General features: G+C 50.5%; 1 protein-coding gene across 10 annotated transcripts; it reads left to right on the forward strand.

Annotated features, from left to right (window-relative positions):
- Positions 1–99: 99 nt before the first annotated feature.
- On the forward strand, positions 100–22,510 carry LOC149915797 (rho GTPase-activating protein 32-like). Of its 10 annotated transcripts, none has more exons than XM_090151480.1 (27): positions 100–414; positions 515–838; positions 1,145–1,442; positions 2,235–2,380; positions 2,571–3,780; positions 5,288–5,451; positions 5,531–5,758; positions 5,859–7,546; positions 7,646–9,328; positions 9,926–10,094; positions 10,711–10,830; positions 10,934–11,026; positions 12,690–12,862; positions 13,387–13,464; positions 14,126–14,203; positions 14,888–15,010; positions 15,126–15,203; positions 15,857–15,938; positions 16,642–16,785; positions 17,343–17,445; positions 18,002–18,134; positions 18,652–18,734; positions 19,086–19,193; positions 19,548–19,693; positions 20,194–20,395; positions 21,187–21,332; positions 21,523–22,510. In XM_090151480.1, exons 11-27 carry the CDS (start codon positions 10,713–10,715, stop codon positions 21,948–21,950), a joined length of 2,316 nt encoding a protein of 771 aa, XP_090007606.1. In that variant the 5' UTR covers positions 100–414; positions 515–838; positions 1,145–1,442; positions 2,235–2,380; positions 2,571–3,780; positions 5,288–5,451; positions 5,531–5,758; positions 5,859–7,546; positions 7,646–9,328; positions 9,926–10,094; positions 10,711–10,712; the 3' UTR covers positions 21,951–22,510. The 10 variants fall into 10 exon arrangements, with proteins under 10 accessions (XP_090007606.1, XP_090007604.1, XP_090007609.1 ...); XM_090151478.1 differs by having other exon boundaries at positions 5,546–5,758; XM_090151483.1 differs by having other exon boundaries at positions 5,546–5,758; positions 5,859–6,182.
- Positions 22,511–22,559: the final 49 nt, after the last annotated feature.

Here is a 22,559-nt window from a genome sequence, read left to right on the forward strand (position 1 = left end):
AGTTCCGCACCAACACCAAAGGAACTTCTTCATAGTAAGGATGATGGAGCACTGGAGGAGGCTGCGCAGGGAGGCTGTAGATACCTTGCAGGTTGGGCTTGTCTAAGGTAGGTGATTGCTAGGTGAGCTTGTGCTTTAAAGCATCAAGTTGTATAAATAAGGAAACTTTAAAAGCAAGATTGCCAGTTCTTTTTTACCTAGGTGATTTTTTGCAAGGAGAGATTTGAAATGCTGCTTGCTACTGGAAGATGGAGAGAGGAGAATCAAGTCAACGGCATGCTGTGCGTAGCCACCACGTAGCATCTGCGCCGCTCTCCCCCTGCACAAAGGAGGAGCAGCTCAGCAAGCTTGGCCTGGGCCATGGAAGGGAGCATACAAACATCTGGACCAACCCCAACGGAGCGGGTTCTGCAGGTTGGTTGTCTTCTGCTGTTTGTCTCCCATCCTGTTGCTCAGGGGTAGACGTGTTCTTGATCAGTGCTAATAGGAAACTTTCATGACATTTTTGTTTCAGCTGTCCCAATGCTTTGATCCCTTGCTGCTGGGATGGGGCGTTTGCAGAATGACAATGTCCAGTCAGATGTTGGGGATGAGTCTACGCACCGGGGTATGTCTGGCAGGACTGAGGCTTGGGGACCAGGCCAGGTCAAATCCAGTGCACTTTGCTCTCATTCTTAGTGCTTGCTTTTGCTCAGGAGGGTGGGTGGTGAGCCTTATGAACCAGTGCCTGCAGATGGGGTTTGTGGAGAAAGAGGTCCTGCAGGCCTTGTGTGACACCCATGGAGCTATAGTGAGGCTGCATCAGTGTAAAACGCCAGAAATCCCCAGAGGTGTGAAGGTGAGCTGTGGGCACCAGTAACACAAGAGGGAATGTGCATGCTTGGGTTTGGATGCTTCTGTGTGTTTTAAGTGACTGTGATACCACTGCTCAGTCAGTTTGAGTGTGTGGAACAAGTGTGACATCCTCTTTGACTGAGTCCTGTGAAAGGAGTCCTATGAATTTGAGGTCTGACTTCAAGCCTGTGGGCATCATCCAGGAGTTGGGGAAGAGTACGAGGCAAGGAAAGTTGGGTAAGAGGATGAGGCTTTGGACCAGGAACCTCTTCCATCGGTATTAACTCTTGTTGTTCTCTTTTTGGATTAGGAATCCATGTGGGTCTTTTTATGAAGAATAGCCTCGTTGTGCAGCTTATGAATTAATTCATTCACGCCTTTTAGCTGGTTTTCTTTCCTACATGAAGCTGCAATTGAAATGGACACTTTTTGATCCGATCCCCTCTGGCATGCTCAGATCAGCCAAGTTGACAAGGTCTGGCACAGGCTCAGAGGCGAGGCCACAGCAGCTCTTCCGTTGTGACACAGAGCAGGGACATAGAAGTGGAAGAAGGCCCCACAGCTGTACAGGGGAAATTCCACACGATCATCAATTTTCCATCTGAAAGGTAAAGAGGACTTTGTTTTCCAGCAACCGTCATCATTGTTTGGGTGGGTTGTGTTGTTGTTTTTTTTTTCCCCCATTATTTCTTGCGCCAAAACATGTGGAAGCTAAATTAAAGTAACGGTGCCTGAAGTGAATTGTTGCAGTGAATCTCTGCTCCCTTTGGACTCTGAGATTCAACTAACATATTCGGTTTAGCCACACGAGGCTGCCATTCCTTCCTTGCTGGGCACGCAGTCACGAGATGTATAAGACCATGCTGACGTCTACCCTGGCCTGAGCTGGCTCTACCTTGAAACGTTGGGGTTTTCCGGCTGTCGGGGCCACATGCCTGAAACCAGTTCCGGTTCTCCTCTAAGCAGAGCTGTTGGTCAGACCTGCTGGCACTAGAAACTAAACTTGGCGGTGAGATGGGGCCGACGAGGTGTTGATGTCAGAGTCAGAGGTGCTTTTGAATTTCCTTTATGGCTGCACGGTTCCTCAGAAAGCAGTTACGCCTGCCGGCTCCAGAAGAGCCATCCCTTAGATGCTGTCCTGTACAGCCACGGAGCCTTTGCTCACGTGCTCTGCATCTTGCTTGACACAGTTTAGGGGAATTTAGCCAGCAAGACTTCAGGGCTGAGCTATAGGAGTGGAACCATCCTCAACTGCTTGAAAGAGAGCGAGTTTCTAAGCTGTGCTTCAGCAGAAACCAGGCGGTGCCAGGAACAAGCAACTGTTGGCAAGAGCTCAGTGCAGCTCTTCCCTCACCCCGCACCACGCACGACTCACACCAGTCACTGTTTTCTCTCTCCAGACAACGTCCACCCAGCAAGATGAAGGAATCACCAGCTGGCAGTTGGCGTTCCTGCTTCAGCCTGCGGAAACCATCCTCTGTGGCCAAACGCCGACTGCAGCGCAGTCCCAGGGAGCCCTCAGAGACGGAAGTCGTGGTGCTGGCAGGTAAGGGTGCGAATCCAGCTTTCAAAGCCTTGCTTTTCAGCGACATAGAATTCATGCCATACAAGTGGACTTGTATCTCCTCCTAGCGTTCCAACCTATACCTAGCATCTTCAGATCACCCCTGATCAAGAGCCACTTTCATAATTCAGCTTGTGAAAGTTTGACACTAACCCCTGTGTATCCTTCCTAGGTGAATCGAGCCCTTGTCTACCCAGAAGAGCCAGGGCAAGTAGCGATGGTGCGCTGTGTGCTTCCATCGATGGAGGGCTCTTAGGAAGCACGAGTCACTGTGGTTCAGATGACAGCCTTCCACATAACAACAGCGATGGAGAGAAGGAGCTCATCCAAGTTCACGCCCTCATTTCTCCCGGCTGTGCTGAAGATGCTGACCTGAGCCTGCTGGACACCACAGTCACCAGCCTGGACTGTGACCCAGTGCCTTTGCAGTGCAGCCCAGCCCAAGCACAGTCCGAGTGCCCCGACAGCAGCACCTCCACGCAGGAGCAGGTCAGCGTCGCTGAGGAGAAGCCGAGCCTCTTGGAGGGGGACTTAGAATCAGGCCTCCAGCCCCAGGCACCGGGCAGCAGCACTGAGAGCTCTGAGCCACTCTCTCCGTGACAAGAGAGGATGAGTCCCATCTTTACCCTGGACCTCTCACGCCCTCCTGTCTTTTACATAATAATAAAAGCACGCTGGTGCTCAATCAATGCCTTGACTGCCTTCCGAGTCTTCATTCACAGAGACTGGGACGAATGCAACGAAGAGCAAGGCACGCCAGCTTGCAACGCGATGGCTGTGGGGTGCGCGCAGCAGAGCTCTGGGTTTGTTCCCGTTCTGTCTGGCTTTGGGACGTCTGCAGCGAGAGCTCAGCTACCATCTGGTATGGTAGCAAATGATGTTTAGCATCCTGGATGCTGCTCGTGATAATCCCGAGCTTCCTGGCTGTGGCTTTGTGATGCTTTTCAGGGCTTTTTGATGCATTTCGAAGCCTCGGCTGCTCCCTAACGCCTCTCTCCTCCTGCCGTGTCCATTCCTGGCTCCCGACCTAGGAGCTGGCCGTGCAGACCTGTCGTCATCACGCTGCGGCAGGAGGAGCTCACCTTGAGCAGCATCTCCCTTGCCCCGCCCCCTGCCTCTGATTGGGCAGCGGCGGCGCCGCCCCGCCCCCGGGGTCTCCTTGGTCCGCGGTAGCTCCGCCGGCTGCCGTTGGCCGAGCCGCCGTGCGCGGGAGCGAGCGTTGGGAGCCGGCTGTCGGAGGCGCGGCTCTCCTCGCAGAGCGCCGCTCCTGCCGCCTGGGCCGCCCCGCAGGACAGCGCGGCGGCAGCCGGAGCTGTCCGGGCAGCACCGAGAGGGAAGCCGCGGCGCGACGGGAGCGAGTGCTGAGGACAGCTGTGCCGGAGGTGTGCGGGAGAACGGTCCCGGGACGGGGAGGGGGGCCGTGCGGGGCTCCAGGAAGCTGCAGGGAGGCGACGGGGGGGGATCTAGCGAGATCTGAGGCTGTAGGCGGCTGCGAGGGGGTGTGGGGGTTCTGGGGAGCTGGATGATCGTTGTGGTCCTTTTCAGCCCCCCTGCCGTTCTGTGGTTCTGGTAAATGCTGTGGAAAGTGAAAGTGGTGTTTCTGCATTGGATATTGAAAGGGGCAGTTGATCTAAAGAAGTGAGCTGTAGCACGTCCTTAGAAATAGCTGATGTGCAAAGTAAGAATACCGTATACTGTGGAAAGTGAAAGTGTTGTTTCTGCACTGAACATTGAAAAAGGGCAATTGATCTAAAGAATGAAGCTGTCACATATCCTTAGAAATAGCTGACGTGGACAGGAAGATTACCATATGCATTATAGGTAACATATTTTAGAGACATAGTTACCGAATTACGTGACCAATTCTTTCTCCCAAAGCTGCAACAGACTTTAAATGTTCTAAACAATGTGGGTATAGTATTCTGACCTGGGAAACGTACTGTAAGGTTGTTCATTAGGCCAGCAGAAGTGAAGTCCACTGAACAAACTCTCAAGGAGTCGGGGCCTTTACACAAAGCAGAACTGTCCCACTCTGTGGGAACGTTAGGATGCCGTAGGCAGGCTCCAAGATACTGCCCTCTGTCCTCCTTCCAAGCTTATCTCTAAGCAAGGACAGACGGATGACCTGAACAATGATCCAGTGCAAAGGGCACAAATGCTGGGGGGTAATGAAGCAGTTAAGAGGTTATGTCTATGTTGTAAAGCAGACATCCAAAAGTTACGACCAGATGTTTGTTAAGAAAGCAGTTGTTAGAAGGCAGTCGACCAATTAAGATATTTGTGGTTGGGTGGTAAGGATTTGTGTTTACTTGGTATTGGTACGATTAGTGAAGCGTTGCGAAAGAGTGTGAACCTGCAGTACTCAGCCAGTGAGGAGCCGGGGAGAAAGAGATAAGGGTCGGGCAGTAGGGGATAAAAGATGTAACACTGTTTTCTCTGCGCTCTCCTGCTTGCAGGAGGCCCGCCATTGCAATTGGGAATAAAGATAGATACAAAGATCAGAGAACCGTCCTGGAAAACTATTTGGCTATTTCCAACAACGCTTATAAATATCTTAGATGTGGGAGTCAAAAGGACACGGCTGCAATCTTTTCAGCGATCTGTGGTGACAGAAGAAGGGGAAATGGCCATAAACTGGAGCACAGGAAGTTCTGCACCAAAATGCAAAGGAACTTCTTCACGGCGAGGATGACGGAGCGCTGGAACGGGCTGCCCAGGGAGGCTGTGGATTCTCCTTCTCTGGAGATATTCCAGGCCCTCCTGGGCGCCCTTCCTGTGCTGCCTACTCTAGGGAGCCCGTTTTGCAGGGGGCTTGGGCTCAGTGATCTCTGGAGCTCCCTTGCAACCCCAGTTTTGTGATTCTGTGATTTTATTCATTGCTTCTTGCAGCAATGCAGCGTTTCAGATGAGAGAAAAGCACGGCGGGCGTAAACTGGGTTTCTGTGGTTGGTAAAGCTGTGCTGAGAACTGGGCTGACTACTGCACCTGGAAATGTGTGCAAAGTCTGCAGACACAGAAGAATAACTTTTCCTTGCAGGTTGGGCTTGTCTAAGGTAGGTGATTGCTAGGTGAGCTTGTGCTTTAAAGCATCAAGTTGTATAAATAAGGAAACTTTAAAAGCAAGATTGCCAGTTCTTTTTTACCTAGGTGATTTTTTGCAAGGAGAGATTTGAAATGCTGCTTGCTACTGGAAGATGGAGAGAGGAGAATCAAGTCAAAGGCATGCTGTGCATAGCCACCACGTAGCATCTGCGCCGCTCTCCCCCTGCACAAAGGAGGAGCAGCTCAGCAAGCTTGGCCTGGGCCATGGAAGGGAGCATACAAACATCTGGACCAACCCCAACGGAGCGGGTTCTGCAGGTTGGTTGTCTTCTGCTGTTTGTCTCCCATACTGTTGCTCAGGGGTAGACGTGTTCTTGATCAGTGCCAATAGGAAACTTTCATGACATTTTTGTTTCAGCTGTCCCAATGCTTTGATCCCTTGCTGCTGGGATGGGGCGTTTGCAGAATGACAATGTCCAGTCAGATGTTGGGGATGAGTCTACGCACCGGGGTATGTCTGGCAGGACTGAGGCTTGGGGACCAGGCCAGGTCAAATCCAGTGCACTTTGCTCTCATTCTTAGTGCTTGCTTTTGCTCAGGAGGGTGGGTGGTGAGCCTTATGAACCAGTGCCTGCAGATGGGGTTTGTGGAGAAAGAGGTCCTGCAGGCCTTGTGTGACACCCATGGAGCTATAGTGAGGCTGCATCAGTGTAAAACGCCAGAAATCCCCAGAGGTGTGAAGGTGAGCTGTGGGCACTAGTAACACAGGAGGGAATGTGCATGCTTGGGTTTGGATGCTTCTGTGTGTTTTAAGTGACTGTGATACCACTGCTCAGTCAGTTTGAGTGTGTGGAACAAGTGTGACATCCTTTTTGACTGAGTCCTGTGAAAGGAGTCTGTATGGGAACTGCTGAGTCACGGCCTGAACCTCTGATTTATCACCTGAGGCGAGCAATGAGTCAGCCCTGGGAGCACAGGTGAATGGAATTCACCTGTGCTGCAGGATGGGGTGGAGCATGGCTCCACCTCTCCTAGACCCATTTAAGAGCTGACTACCAGTGGGTAGGATCTCTCTCTCTCTTTGGAAGATTCTCTCCACTGGTCTTTCCTGAGCGAGCCCACGACATGTGTAAGCATCCTATGTATTCTCTTTGTCTTGGTGTGCCTAACTCTCTTGCTTATTTCATTATTATAACATCTTAATATTGTTTGATTATATAAAATTCCTTTATATAATTTTCATTGATTATACACTTGGTGAGCCAGGCAGGCAAGCCGAATATACTAAAACTTACACTATGTCCTTTCTTTGGAATTTCTGTAAATGTTCAAGGGGGAGGACACTACCCCCCTAGATAAAATAATTCCAGGGCAGATGCCAGGATTTGCGGGATCCCCTTATTATGAATTGTCAACTATCATTGAAAAATGGGGTCCTCTACGTGTTGTGGGAAATGTTTCCCCATATCGCCTAGCAGATTACTTTCAGGGACTAGGCAATGATACATTAGTCACAAGAGAAAGACAATTAGCTGCTTCTACAGTGGCATGGCCACTCTTAAATGCTTTAAATAATGCTGAAATAAGGAATAATACTTTAGTGAACGAAAATGAACTTTTAAAAGATCATATTGAAAAGTTAGAACAGGAACTTGGCATATTAACAGGAAAAAACCCAATTCTACATCTTCCAATAGGTCAAGTCTGTAATATTTCAATAAACAATGACCAGGCTCCTGAATCAACGGACTGTGTTGATCAGGAAAATAAACAATCTAAATCTGACCTTGAATCTCCAATTTTGACGGATGCACTAGAAGTCCGTCCTGTTATAACTCAAAAAACAAAAAAGGTACAGGACAGATCGGCGGGGGTGCCGCCTGATCAGTGGCCCCCCGTTCAAACCCACTTGCATGTAACAGCCCGACCGTACACAGCAACAGAACTGATGGACTTAGTCCAACGATTTAAGCAGAAAGCTAGAGAAAGTGTGCCAGCTTGGACTATGGGATTCTGGGGCAGAAAGTGTTCTGATGAATGGCCCGGAAATAGCCAAATTGGCCACAATGACCGTCCATCCTGCTCTTAGACAGAGATTATATGCAGGTAATCAATACAATGATGAAAACCATTCTATAATAGAATGGTTAATGGCGGCCTGCTGTATGGTATGGCCCAATCAATCTGATATTCCTTTACATACAGGGATGTGGTCCTCCATGGAAAACCTTCAAAATTACATCTGTGAATTAGGTGTAAGGGAAGCGATTTATGAAGATGCCTTTGATGGCCCGGATCTGGTCAAATTCTCAGCAGGGATGAGAGACCTAATTTTACTGCAAGCCCAGGCATTGGGTATATTCGATCCTACCCTCCCAGCTGAGTTGGATGTCCACGTTACTCAAGATGGCTTTGGTTGGGGCCTGTGGCAACGCCAGAGTTCTGTTCGGACCCCCATTGGTTTTTGGTTTCAGGTCTGGCATGGAGCAAAAGAAAGATATGATATGATTGAAAAACAGTTATTGGCTGCCTATTCAGCATTACAGGCAGTAGAGCCAATAACCCAGACGGCTGAAGTTATAGTGAAGACCACTCTGCAGATTCAGGGGTGGGTGAAAGATCTGACCCACCTTCCTAAGACAGGGGTGGCCCAAGCACAAACAGTGGCATGATGGGTCACTTACCTCAGCCAAAGGAGCAGTCTGTCTTCATCATCCTTAAAAGAAGAGCTTCAGAAGATCCTAGGCCCAGTGACCTATCATTGTGATGCACCAAAAGAAACACTGGTCGCTCCACCAGAGAAGAGTCCCGTTCAGGAGAGGAAATATCCTATCCCTGAAGATGCCTGGTATACAGATGGGTCCAGCAAGGGCAACCCGAGCAAGTGGAGAGCGATAGCATACCATCCTTCGACTGAGACAATCTGGTTTGATGAGTGTCATGGAATTAACTAGATCAGTTTATGCCCGTGACAGGGGGCAGTAGGCCCCTGCCCTCCCCACCCTCGGCCTGGCCCCACAAAATGGGAAGGAAGGGGGAAAAGGAAAAAAACAGCGGCAACAATCTATGGAGGTAAACTTATTTTACTAACTATGATATCGGAATGCAAAATAATACAATATAATACAATCTACCAGTGGGGAAGGATCTCTCTCTCTTCGGAAGATCCACTCCACTGGTCTTTCCTGAGCGAGCCCACGACACGGGTAAGCATCCTATTTATTCTCTTTGTCTTGCTGTGCCTAACTCTCTTGCTGATTTCATTATTATAACATCTTAATATTATTTGATTATATAAAATTCCTTTATATAATTTTCATTGATTATACAGTAGTCCTATGAATTTGAGGTCTGAATTTAAGCCTGTGGGCATCGCCCAGGAGTTGGGGAAGAGTACGAGGCAAGGAAAGTTGGGTAAGAGGATGAGGCTTCGGACCAGGAACCTCTTCCATCGGTATTAACTCTTGCCATTCTCTTTTTGGATTAGGAATCCATGTGGTTTTTTTAATGAAGAACAGACTCATTGTGCAGCTTGTGAGTGAATTCATTCACGCCTGTTAGCTGGTTTTCTTTCCTACATGAAGCTGCAACTGAAATGGACACTTTGTGATCTGATCCCCTCTGGCATGCTCAGATCTGCCAAGTTGGCAAGGCCTGGCTCATGGTTTGTGAGTTGTGCCCAAGGTCAGAGAGTTGACTCTTGTGAGCTTTGAGTCATGTCTTCCAGTTGCACGTTGTGTTCTTTCTGTTGTGTTGACCTCTTGAGCTCCAGCCCTAACTGAGGATGCAAGCGCTACCGCAGAAGGAACGGTTTAGATTGGAAGTGCAATGCAAAGAACTGGAGCCAGCAGGAGCAGGGAAGCGATCATCCTCCTGTGCTCAGCACTGGTGAGTCCTCACCTTGAGTACTTTGTTCAGTTCTGGGTGCCTCACTACAGGAAGGACAGTGAAAGCCTTAAATGTGTCCAGAGAAGAGCAGTGAAGCTGCAGGGCATCTAGAGCACAAGTCTTATGGGGAGCGGCTGAGGGAACTGTGATTATTTAGTCTGGAGAAGAGGAGGCGCAGGGAAGACCTCCTCACTCTCTACAACTAGCTGAAGAGAGGTTGTGTTGAGGTGGGCGTTGTCCTCCTCTCCTGTGTAAGTGATAATAGGACTGGAGGGAGTGGCCTGAAGTTGCATGAGGGGAGATTGAGGTTGGATGTTAAGAAAAACTTCTCCACAGGACTGGTCAGACGCTGGAACGGGCTGCCCAGACAGGTGATAGAGTTACCATCCCTGCAGGTGTTCAAGAAACATTAGATGTTGTCGTGAGGGACGTGGCTTAGTGGGAAATGTTGGTGGAAGGTGGATGGTTGGACCGGATGATCTTGGAGATCTTTTCCAAGCTTGCTAATTCTATGTTTCTATGAAAGACATGTGCTGGTGAGTGCTTTGCTGGGTGAGCATCACCCTGCTGAAGAGCAGGCAACTGTTGTCTTTGCAGGCAGCCACATCCACAGGGATTGGATGGACCTTAACCTTGTCTTTCACATCTTATGGGCAGTAAGTCATGTGGATTTAAAGCAGGATCTTAGAGGCAACCTTGATTTCTTCAGCCACCAGAGCTCTCCACCATGCTTCTCTGTGTGATGTGAGACCATGCAGAAGTCTGGGTAGGTGAAGTCAGTTGCTCTTCCTTTTCCCCCCAGGGCTGGAAGTAGCGGGGAAACGGGACTGTGGGACATCCCAGCAGTGGGTTCCTACCTCAGCAGAACCAAATGGCTGTTCTGGTCCACGTGGTCATTTTGAGTGAATCTGACACAAATTAGAGACATGAGGGGCCTGTGAGCAAAAAGCATGTGCTGCATTTTGTGGTGCAAGATGTCCTCTGAGCTGCTGCTAAGAATGCCCAGCATGCTTTCTTTTTGATGGGAAGAGGTTTAGCAAGGATTTTTTAGATGAAAATAGATGAAAATCACGTATTTCCTTTTGACTGACCTTTCTTTCATACTGCTTCTTGAAAAGTTACCTTTGGATTCTAAACTAATATTTATTACTGAAGAGAATACATATGCACCCTGCACTTTTATCTGCACAAAGAATCCTCTGAACATCTGTTTACGTGTTTCTTTTTGGCACTGAGATGAAGCTGTGTGGAACATAGGCTTGGATGAATTTTCAATCAGTAGCAGGGACGTGTAATGCTCATCTTAGATGTCGTGCTGACAGAAAGAGCAGAAAGGTACATTTTATGGGGTTGCATGCTGCTTTTTTTTTTTTTTTTTTCAGTCATGACCATGGAAGCGTTACCCAGACGAAATGAGCATTTGTCACCTGGACTTTCTACACATGACAGAGGAAGTGGAAGTCAGCAGCTGAAGTGTCTGGGAAGACCCCTGCGTGGGAATGGTGAGAGTTACCCTGGCACCGTTCTTTGGAAATCTCAGGGCTCTGTAAGCTCTGAAGCTGTGTCGTAACTCCTCCCGTGGTGCTCTCCCTTTCTTTTGTGTAGGAGAGCTGGAGTTCAACTCCTTCCTGTTTCCTGCCTATGTGCTGCCTGCCTTGTCCATGGCCCAATGGGCTTTTATTGCTCACACCCAGATTGGTACGTGTGGATATAAGCCTTTGTTTACGTTTATCTTTTGCTTGTGGTGACTGCTCATAGCTGAGCTTGTGGTTAACAAGACACACAATAGCTGGAGATACAGTACTCTGCATCACTAAAACACGAGCTTTGTGGCAGCCACGAGCCCAAGGAACAGCGAGTTTCTGTGTTTTATTTCTGTGCTTGCTCCCATTGCCCCGCGGCCCTGTTGTGGTTGAAGCCGGTGGGTGGCTCAGCACCACGCAGTCCTTTGCCCACTCCCCTGTTCCCCGTGGGATGGGGGAGAGTGTTGGGTGGAAAAAGAGAAGTAAAACTCATGTTTTTGAGATAAAAGTAGTTCTGAATATATATATGAATGTATTGCAAGTGATGTACAAGCAATGGCTCACCACCCGCCAACCACTGTCCAGTTAGCCGCCAAGCAATAAAAGAGAGTGAGATGTACTCTCATCCCCTTCAAAACTCCTTCCACTTGATGGCATATAGTATGGAATATCCCTTTGGCCAGTTTACGTTAGCTGTCTTAATTCAGTTCCCTCCCAGCTCCTTGTTGAGAGCTTTGCTGAGAATGGCCTTGGCTCTGTGCAAGTTTGCTTGTCAGAAACTATAAAGATCAGGGTGTTCTCAGTGTGATTTTTCTCCTAGAACCCAAACATAGCATCATACCAGATACTCTGAAGAAAAATCCCTCCCACCTGAGACTAAGGCAGCCCCCCAGTGTGTGTGCCGTAAGCCAGATAGGGATGCAGGTGTTGCATTTCCCTGGCAGCGTTGGCCAGGGATGCTGGAGAGGTTTTGGTGCCCAGCTTGGACGTCGCAGCACTGCTGTGCCTGTCAAAGCGGCATGCTGCGTGCTCTCCAAGCAATGAAGCAGCGTTTCATCAACAATGTGCCATGCTATTTCCTGGAACCTGGTGTGTTTGTGTCTCTGAGGCTAGGTTTACCCTACGAGCTCTTCTTGCAATAGCTGTTTTGAATTCCATTGCAGGCGTGTGAGCAGAAGTGCTTTTCCCCTTATGTTCTGTCTCACAGTGTTTGCCCATGGTTGGTAGAAGAAGGAGCTGATGGAGTCAGCAGTAGATTCTGTTGGCTTACCCTCTGTGCTTCATCCCTGGAGCTCACTGCTGCACAGAAGAGTACACGCGTGTTTATCCCAGGGCTGCAGTAAACGGGAGCCTGGTTGGCATAGCACTGAGCAGCACCTAATGGGCTCTGCAGAGGATGGCTTTGCAGAAGGAGCAGGAGTGCCTGCGTCCACCTGTATCCTGGGATACGTTCTGGCAGCGATGCACCAGCTGTGGCCACAGTGACTGAATGCAGGGCTTGGCTTGGGGCTGCCGTGTGGCACTTACTGCCCCGCCGTATGCCTGGCAAAGCACAGCCACCCCTCGCCCACGACAAGCGTTTGTCTTAGTGTCGTGTTTCATGCTGTCTCCTGAACCTCAGGAACTGGAGGCAGCTTCCCCACAAGAAGGGGAGAACAAAATGAGGTCATCCTGGAAGCAAAAAGGCAAAAATCCACTTGGGAAAGAAATGTATATAGCAGTCTCGTAGCAGTTCTGTGTTTCTCCCGTCTCTTCCTTGATTTCCTTACGGTGAAATAGATACGTGCTGTAACGTGCTCTTGAATGAAACAAAGGACTCTAGTGTGGATTTTATGTAGGCCCTGCACTGCAAGGTATGCTGCTGGGAGGAAGTGTCCATCTGCCCGAGGGTAGGAAGGCCCTGCAGAAGGATGGCCTGAGGCCGGTTGTACGAGGCTCAACAAGAGCAAGCGCCGGGTCCTGCGCTTTGGTCATGATGACCCCGTGCCAGCTTCTCCAGGATTTGGCTGAGGTAGAATTCCAACCGCCCTCTGATTCTAGAATGTTGGAGTGTTGGAATCTTCTGGTCTTGTGACGTGGTCTTGCTTCCCCACCTTGTCTGTCATGGTGGAGCAGCCTGGTGGCCCTTAGTGATGTCATAAGCAGCTAGAATGAGGGGAGGAGCAGTGCCTGCTGCGTCCCTTCATTGGAGCGCTTGAGCTCCGACTGAGTAGCTAGCTTGTTGCACTTGTGCATCGACTGAGTACCTTCGTTTTCACACCGTCTTTGTGCAGCATCTTGTAGGTAAGCTGAGACAGTGTGAGATAGACAGGTGGACAGTGAGGTGTTGAAAGCTGCTGGCTGGCGGAGCTGGTAGTGTCATGCTGCTTACTCTTGACCATCAGACATAATTTTCACTCAGTAGCTACATTCCAAAGCATAGAGGTGGCATTTGTCTCAGGGCTTTTTCCTTGTCTTCTTTGTTAAATTGTGCAAGCTCACTGATCAGCTCTTTCTCTCTCCTCTCCCCGCCCTCTGCCTTCTCCTTTGATGCAGCTTTTGCTCGCGGAAGAACAGAGCAAAGTGACAAGAAACGGCTGCGGCTTCAAGGAACTTGTTCTGATCTCTTGCCTGGTATGTGCCACACGTTGTCCCCCCCATGTGGTTTTGCAGCCTGCGTCGCACCGTGTTTAGTAACACAGCCTCATCCAGCCTTGACAGGACACTGGTCACGTGTAGAGTTATTCCACTTTCCCTCCAGCTCAGCCCTCAGAAGGATGCTGTCTGTGATGCTGTGACCAGCTAGTCTTTAGGAAACCAATCCCTTAGGCAAGGAGTCCTAGTCCCGGTTTGTGCAGGGCTGCACAACGTGACCATGAGCATGCGTGCTTCGGCTGCGTGTGCGCACGACAGCTGTGGGGAGCACAGCAGAGATGCAAGCAGAGGAAATCCGTGTGGAAGGCTGCGGCCGGCGCTGGAGGTGAACTGGTGGGAGCCGGGCGCTAGGGAGCAGATCCACCCCCAGCAGTGACTCCTCTCACTGCCCTGCTACTGTGCTGTCGGAGTGCTCTGAGCAAGCGCATCTGCTGCTTTGTGCCGGAGTCCCCATCTGCTAGCAGAGGGATAGCGACTTGGTAAACTGCTGCGTAATAGGCTGTCTCGTTTGAAGTGACTGAACAAAGTGGTTGTTTCTAGAACACCTGCCTATGCCAGTGGGTAACTGAGGGTAGTTCTGAAGAAGTCTCTCCATACCGTGGTGTGTGAACAGAGAAAATAGAAGTGTGTTTCTTTTCAGTTCCAGCTTGTCGTGCCTGCTGTGATGGGCATCGCGTGCAGCGAGATCAGCTGTGGGCCTGACCTGGCACAAATGGAGGTAGAGTATGAAGCTCTGATTGGTCTTTGTTCTGCTGACTTGAGCCGGCAGAGTGAGCTGCAGATGAGCTCTCCTGCTTTTCAAGAGAGGGAGAATCCTTCCAGCTCTATCGGTGTCACTGAAAAGCTGCCTGAAAAGCTTCATGTCCTTGCTACGAGCATCTAGATGGCCGTGGACGTTATAGTACCGACAGAATCAGATCGAGCGTTATAAACATGCAGAAGCTTTTTCCCCATCCTGCTTGGATTTTGTCACCCAAAGACCAAGTTCTCATATTCAGTAAGTTAAGGGAAGCAGGCACTTGTAGTGAGCCAAGGATTGGGTCAGTGGACCAGCTCCTGTGTCCAGTCCATGGCTGAGGTCTCCAAGCAATAGGTTACAGGAAGCAAGCAGACTCTTACGCTCCTCTTTGGCAAGACAGTACTGCAAGCGTGGCAAGTTTATAAAACTCCAGGAGTCCTCTCGGTTGGGGTGTTTGTCCTCTTAGTCTGGGTAGAGAGAGACGCATCTTTACATTGCCTGGCCATACTGCTGCACACCAGGAAGAGAAACAGCTGTTATTAGACTTGCAGTTTCTTGTTAAGCACTCATGATAAGGATCTTTCTCTGCAGATGTGCTCCTTGCTCTGAAATTGTCCTCGTTTGTCCTCAGCTCCTCACCATGGCCTGTGCTCTCTGTTTCAGACTGAGAACAATGGGAAGCCCCTGCTGATCCACGAGGAGTCTCCTGTAAATATTCCAGCTGTTGCTGCTGCCCGTGTTCTTAAGAGATATGTTGCCCAGGCACCGGATGAACTCTCCTTTGAGGTAAGCAGTTAAGGGCGTTCCTAGTTGTCATGTACAGGAGAGTATAAGGTGTGAACGCATCAGGAATATTCTCAGATACCTTCAGAATGTTTGGTGAGGTTGCAGTCTTTTGCAGGTGGGAGACATCGTGTGCGTTACTGATATGCCACCAAAGGAGCTGACCCCCTGGTGGAGAGGCAAGCATGGCTTTCAGGTAGGCACAAGCTTCAGACTTGAGAGAGCAACTTCGGTCAGGTCGGGAATCTCGGCTAAGAGCTGCGCTGCCTGCACAGGATGGCTCATGGATGTAAACATTTTCCCTGTGTCGGTGTCAGAGATGGTCTTTGTAGGAAACTGTCTCCTCAACTCACTTAGAAGCAAGAGCCTTCACAATATGCATCAGGTCACGGCCACTGAACCCCACCTTTGGAAATGCAGCAGCTAAGACAGTGTTTCAGTGTCTCAGAGTATTTTGCTTGCACCCATGCAGAACGTGAAGTTAGTGTCTTTTAGGAAGTTACTGCCTGTCAGCTGAGGTAGGGTAACAGACCCTCCGCGTGCTTGTTGCTGCTGCTGGCTGCAGAACGCTGGGTAGCTCGGAGCTGGGGATTATTGCAGCTGCATCTCAGTCAGCAAGAACTTTCTTCTTCTACATCTTCTACAGAAGCAATTATTTGTTTTGTAGGTCTTTTGGCTGCAAATGTTGAATAATTATTACTTTTATGCAGGCCACTTTTTGTTGGATAGTCTTACGGAGCGTCAGGCAAGCACGTTCCGAGGAAAATGTTAGGTGGCTTTTGGTTGAACAGTTCAGGCCTGAGAAATGCTGCCTTCAGTAGTGCACCTCTCTTTTTTTTCTTGTTACAGGTTGGATTTTTCCCAAGTGAGTGCGTGGAGCTCATCAATGGAAAAATTCCGGAGTCTCTCCTCAGTTCAGTGCCAAAGCCAGGTACAGATGTTACATTTGATGGTGCAGGGAAGCAAAATGGCATCTCTTCTTGGGTGTGTTCTGTGTTTAATACCTCCTTTATCCATCCCGTGTTATAGTCTGTGCTGATGATCCTTCAGGCATATCATGGGGCATATGGCTGGTGTTTTGTAGGCAATGAGAATGAAGGAGGGCAAAGGCAGTTCTTCTGCGAGTCAGTACGAGGTTGAGAACAGCCAGTGTCCCTGGTGGACAGCTAGAGGCCTGGTTGTGCTAGTGATATGCTTGATCGGAACGTGACTTTTCAAGAGGATCCTTAATCCTCAAGTTGAGCAAGCCAAGCAAGAGGAGTGCATTAAACTCCATCGGAACGCGCAGAGATTTGGCCCGATCCTCCCGTGTTTATGAGTGGACTTGGGGAAATCATAGAATCCTCCTAGTATGGCTTGGGATGGAAGGGAGCTCAAGGATCATCAAGTTCCAACCCCCCTGCCTCAGGCTGGGCTGCCAACCAACCTCCACATCTAATGTGAGACTAGACCCCACTGCCCAGGGCCCCATCCAACCTGGCCTTTGGCTCCTCCTGCAGGGATGGGAGAAAATCCGTTTTTCTATGTACTTGTTAATGTTCTTCCCGTTTTGACGTGCTCTGTAGAATGTGTTATGCTCGGCCTTGTCCAACTGAGCCAAACCTGAAATGAACTGGTTTCTTCCTGTTGTGCAGTGCCAAAGAAACGCGGCAAGCTCGTCACCTTCCTTCGTTCCTTGGTGAAGGCCCGCCCAAAGAAACCGAAAGAGCGGGAGGTGGAGAAGGAAAGGGTGTTTGGCTGTGACCTGGGAGAGCATCTTCTCCACTCTGGTCGCGATGGTAAGGGACAGCCCGTTCCTGAGATCTTCCTCTGTTGGGCATCTAAAGATGAAAGGGAGGTCATATCTAGCAAAGGGGCAGGTTGGTACCAGTGGAGAAACGTGTAATGGAAGTTGATGGCTGAAAGATAAACTGAGGCTAATGCTCTTAAGAGACAAGCACGTTTGTATTTGCTTAAACCAAAGCCTGTAAGCCAATCCCACACTAGCCTGAAAAGAAGGGAAGCCTTTTGGCCAAGGAGAGTGTCCTGCATATGTTTCCCTGCTCTCCTGGACATGAGATTTCCCACCTCCTTTCATTCCCATGGGAGCTGTGGTGGGACTTGCAGTGTCTCCGGCTTCCCCAGAATTACTTTCTCCAGGCTGATTCCTAGGTCCTTACACTTCTTGAATGCAAGGAACACGTCTGTCCAGTTTCCTCGTCTTGGACAGCTTTCTTCTGTAAGGAAGAACTAAGCAGTAGCCTGGCTGGGCTTAGTGGATGAGATTTGACAGGAGCACAGCCTGAACCAGTACTTGAATGAGGAGCTCAAGTAACCGCTGGCACGTGTTCTTTAGTCCCCCAGGTCCTCCAGAGCTGCGCCGAGTTCATTGAGCAGCACGGCGTAGTGCAAGGGATATACCGGCTGTCCGGCGTCGCGTCCAACATCCAGAGACTGCGGTAAGAGTGCTGCGACTGACACAGCGGTCAGTAGGGGCGCGTGCCCTGTTGTGGGTGCTCAGAGGCCTGCGCCGTGGGGCAGCTCTGTGCAGGCAGCGTGCGCTCAGCAGTGGTGCGCCAGGCTTGTCACTGTTTGATAGGAACACGGGGCGTTCAGCAGACTTGCTGGAGCAGGAAGTTCTCCTTCTGTCCTTCGGAGCACTGGAAGGCTGTGGGGGACTGCGGTGTCACCACTGCCAGCTCTCATTCCCATTTCCTCCTGTTTGCAGAGCCCTTTGGAGCAGCCCACACTCCTCCTTGCTGCTCCGGGCTCCTGGCTTAGGATTGTAGACTAGGCAGCCAGTTGTCAGAGTCACGGGAAATGCCTTAGCAAAACGAAAAGGTCTCCTTTTGGAAACATCTCATCCAGCATGGCTCGTGTGGTGCTGGTGACTGAGTGTTCATTTTCTCCTGTTAATCGGGAAGCCCTTCCAATGCTTGATTATATTTGGTGTGGCTTTTGACTTGTTTTCCTCTTTCTCAACCCCCCCGCCCGTTTTTGTGTCCTTCTCTCCAGCCAAGAATTTGAGTCTGAGCAGATTCCTGAGCTAACCATCCGCAACACTCACAGCGTGAGCTCCGTCTGCAAAATGTACTTCAGGGAGCTCCCGAACCCTCTGCTGACCGACCAGCTGTATGACAAGTTCTCGGTAAGCACAAGGCAACGTCTTTCCTTTACCTCTTCCCTGGGCCTCTTGGGAGATGGCTGCAGCAGTGCCCCAGCTCTGAGGCCCTTTTTCTGTTAGCCCCGTGGGGTTTACTCGTATGTCTTTGCCACATCATGCATCATATGGATGCCATTTTCGGTGGTCCCAGGAGGCGGTTATTTCCATATTCACAAAGCTTGAGAGAATTCATGTTTTTTGTTTTTTCTTTTGTTTTGTTTTTCTATTCCCCAAGTATTTATAGAATGGGAGTGGGATTGATAGCAAAGTGCACTTGAAGCTTGAGGAGCTGAGCTGCGCAATCAGGCTGTAAACCGGCCCGCTGCTTGGACTCCTTGGCCTTGATGGCACCAGCTGCGTGCCGCTATGTTCCCCAGATGCCTCCTGGAAGGCGTAAAATCTGTCTCGGCGCAGACCAACAGCACGCTGTCCCCATAGTTCCCGACCCTGTGGCAGGTATCTAGCCTGATTTGTGTCTCAGTCCCTTTCTGCACTATTCCAGGAGGCTGTTGGTGCCGCTACAGATGAGGAGCAGCTGGTCAGAATGCAGGACGTCATCCAGCAGCTGCCCGCTCCTCACTACAGGTCAGTGCTGCCCTCACTCTGTTGAGCTCAGCCATGCTGCACTTCAGAGGGCAGTGGTGTGATTCCAGGCTTGTCTCATGCTGGCAACATGATGCCTGCGTATGTTGAAGCAGTTTAAGGCTACACGGGGTTAATTTATTGGGTCGGTTCCTGGGCACGGGGGCACAGTTGGTGCAGCTGGTGGCTGCAGCTGTGCTGTGCTGGGGCTTGGTGCCACAGTGTGGCACTTAGTCAAGTTGGATCTACTTCATCTTCAGTGACAGTAGCAATAACATGCATTGAGGCTTTGCTCTGTGAACCGCAGCTCCGCGTGTTCATTGGTGCTGAATATTTGCCTCTCTGATTTTCCAGGACACTGGAATACCTGATAAGACATTTGGCTCGTCTAGCCGGGAACTGTTCCGTGACAAACATGCACGCTAAGAACTTAGCGATTGTGTGGGCTCCAAACCTCTTAAGGTAAACTTCTTTCTCCATTTCAACACACTGCTTGGATCTGTTCTCCGGCAAAAAATGCAATCTACCTTTTTCTCCATCGAATGTGCTCTTCTCCTGTACACTGTAGTAAGTGGCTGACGGCAGAGCAAGAGCCTGGGCTGTTCTCCAACCGCACGGGCACAATTTCTAGATGACAATTTCTGCCCTCTTGTTTAGATGGGACTGGTGTGTCCTTGACCATCCAGGAGAATTTCTTCAGCGGCATCACCGCGGAAGCCTCCGGAGCCCAATTTGACAGCTTTTGGCTGCAACAATCCAGACTTGGGGAAACTTGGATCTTGGATAAATGACTGCTAAAATCTGCCTTTTCTACAGATCACAGCAGAACGAGTCTGCCTGCGCCAGCGGAAGAGCCGCCTGCATGGAACTGCAGACGCAGTCGGCTGTGGTGGAATTCATCATCAACCACGCAGATGTCCTCTTCTGCTCCAAATCCGGATCAGACATGGCAGATGGAGCAGGTGAGTGTCTTCCTCCATGAGCTTTATCTTGATCAGACACCTTGATCAAATCCAGGCCTTCTCCAAGATCTTTGAAATACACTTGTTCTATCGAGGGGACAGCAGACTTCTGGGCTTAGATTAGAATCTGGCATCCTGTTGCTGGATGCTGAGAATGTCCAAGTCCAAACTTTACAATGAGAAAAAAAACGTCACTGTCGTTACGATGTTTTGCATGCAGGTGAAGCTTGATGAAAGTGTGGCAGTGAAGCTTTCTGAGTTCCCTGCCCCCGCTTTCTAGGGTTTTTCTTTGCCCATTTTGATACAGTGAGCTGCTCTTATTAATTATGACTCTGTCCTCTGCCATAAACATTCCTCTGACCACATGCTTATTCTGACCTCCTCTTCTTCTAGTGGCTCAGATAAGCAGGTCTGAGAAAACTATAGCATCTCCCCCAGAACTGTGATGGCTGTGGTGCTGCTTTGTGATCCTCGCTCTTACCTGTGGCTTTCCCTTACAGGGCACGGTTCTCTCTCAGGGCCCAAGTCTGCGTGGGTGTCTTCTCCTGCCACAAAGCTGCTCACCCTGGAGGAGGCACAGGCTCAGAGGCGAGGCCACAGCAGCTCTTCCGTTGTGACACAGAGCAGGGACATAGAAGTGGAAGAAGGCCCCACAGCTGTACAGGGGAAATTCCACACAATCATCAACTTTCCATCTGAAAGGTAAAGAGGACTTTGTTTTCCAGCAACCATCATCATTGTTTGGGTGGGTTGTGTTGTTGTTTTTTTTTCCCCCATTATTTCTTGCGCCAAAACATGTGGAAGCTAAATTAAAGTAACGGTGCCTGAAGTGAATTGTTGCAGTGAATCTCTGCTCCCTTTGGACTCTGAGATTCAACTAACATATTCGGTTTAGCCACACGAGGCTGCCATTCCTTCCTTGCTGGGCACGCAGTCACGAGATGTATAAAGCCATGCTGACGTCTACCCTGGCCTGAGCTGGCTCTACCTTGAAACGTTGGGGTTTTCCAGCTGTCGGGGCCACATGCCTGAAACCAGTTCCGGTTCTCCTCTAAGCAGAGCTGTTGGTCAGACCTGCTGGCACTAGAAACTAAACTTGGCGGTGAGATGGGGCCGACGAGGTGTTGATGTCAGAGTCAGAGGTGCTTTTGAATTTCCTTTATGGCTGCACGGTTCCTCAGAAAGCAGTTACGCCTGCTGGCTCCAGAAGAGCCATCCCTTAGATGCTGTCCTGTACAGCCGCGGAGCCTTTGCTCACGTGCTCTGCATCTTGCTTGACACAGTTTAGGGGAATTTAGCCAGCAAGACTTCAGGGCTGAGCTATAGGAGTGGAACCATCCTCAACTGCTTGAAAGAGAGTGAGTTTCTAAGCTGTGCTTCAGCAGAAACCAGGCGGTGCCAGGAACAAGCAACTGTTGGCAAGAGCTCAGTGCAGCTCTTCCCTCACCCCGCACCACGCACGACTCACACCAGTCACTGTTTTCTCTCTCCAGACAACGTCCACCCAGCAAGATGAAGGAATCACCAGCTGGCAGTTGGCGTTCCTGCTTCAGCCTGCGGAAACCATCCTCTGTGGCCAAACGCCGACTGCAGCGCAGTCCCAGGGAGCCCTCAGAGACGGAAGTCGTGGTGCTGGCAGGTAAGGGTGCGAATCCAGCTTTCAAAGCCTTGCTTTTCAGCGACATAGAATTCATGCCATACAAGTGGACTTGTATCTCCTCCTAGCGTTCCAACCTATACCTAGCATCTTCAGATCACCCCTGATCAAGAGCCACTTTCATAATTCAGCTTGTGAAAGTTTGACACTAACCCCTGTGTATCCTTCCTAGGTGAATCGAGCCCTTGTCTACCCAGAAGAGCCGGGGCAAGTAGCGATGGTGCGCTGTGTGCTTCCATCGATGGAGGGCTCTTAGGAAGCACGAGTCACTGTGGTTCAGATGACAGCCTTCCACATAACAACAGCGATGGAGAGAAGGAGCTCATCCAAGTTCACGCCCTCATTTCTCCCGGCTGTGCTGAAGATGCTGACCTGAGCCTGCTGGACACCACAGTCACCAGCCTGGACTGTGACCCAGTGCCTTTGCAGTGCAGCCCAGCCCAAGCACAGTCCGAGTGCCCCGACAGCAGCACCTCCACGCAGGAGCAGGTCAGCGTCGCTGAGGAGAAGCCGAGCCTCTTGGAGGGGGACTTAGAATCAGGCCTCCAGCCCCAGGCACCGGGCAGCAGCACTGAGAGCTCTGAGCCACTCTCTCCGTGACAAGAGAGGATGAGTCCCATCTTTACCCTGGACCTCTCACGCCCTCCTGTCTTTTACATAATAATAAAAGCACGCTGGTGCTCAATCAACGCCTTGACTGCCTTCCGAGTCTTCATTCACAGAGACTGGGACGAATGCAACGAAGAGCAAGGCACGCCAGCTTGCAACGCGATGGCTGTGGGGTGCGTGCAGCAGAGCTCTGGGTTTGTTCCCGTTCTGTCTGGCTTTGGGACGTCTGCAGCGAGAGCTCAGCTACCATCTGGTATGGTAGCAAATGATGTTTAGCATCCTGGATGCTGCTCGTGATAATCCCGAGCTTCCTGGCTGTGGCTTTGTGATGCTTTTCAGGGCTTTTTGATGCATTTCGAAGCCTCGGCTGCTCCCTAACGCCTCTCTCCTCCTGCCGTGTCCATTCCTGGCTCCCGACCTAGGAGCTGGCCGTGCAGACCTGTCGTCATCACGCTGCGGCAGGAGGAGCTCACCTTGAGCAGCATCTCCCTTGCCCCGCCCCCTGCCTCTGATTGGGCAGCGGCGGCGCCGCCCCGCCCCCGGGGTCTCCTTGGTCCGCGGTAGCTCCGCCGGCTGCCGTTGGCCGAGCCGCCGTGCGCG

This window comes from Phasianus colchicus, chromosome 16 (genome assembly GCF_987193195.1).
Source record: "Phasianus colchicus chromosome 16, bPhaCol1.hap1.1, whole genome shotgun sequence".
Classification (NCBI taxonomy): domain Eukaryota; kingdom Metazoa; phylum Chordata; class Aves; order Galliformes; family Phasianidae; genus Phasianus; species Phasianus colchicus.

What these genes read in the sequence shown, in the direction of transcription:
- LOC149915797 (XM_090151480.1), top strand. Translation starts at nt 10,713, where the DNA reads ATGACCATGGAAGCGTTACCCAGACGAAATGAGCATTTGTCACCTGGA. An exon ending in ATCAACTTTCCATCTGAAAG is followed by an intron (nt 20,396 to 21,186) that starts GTAAAGAGGACT and finishes TTCTCTCTCCAG; the next exon opens with ACAACGTCCACCCAGCAAGA. An exon ending in GGAAGTCGTGGTGCTGGCAG is followed by an intron (nt 21,333 to 21,522) that starts GTAAGGGTGCGA and finishes TATCCTTCCTAG; the next exon opens with GTGAATCGAGCCCTTGTCTA.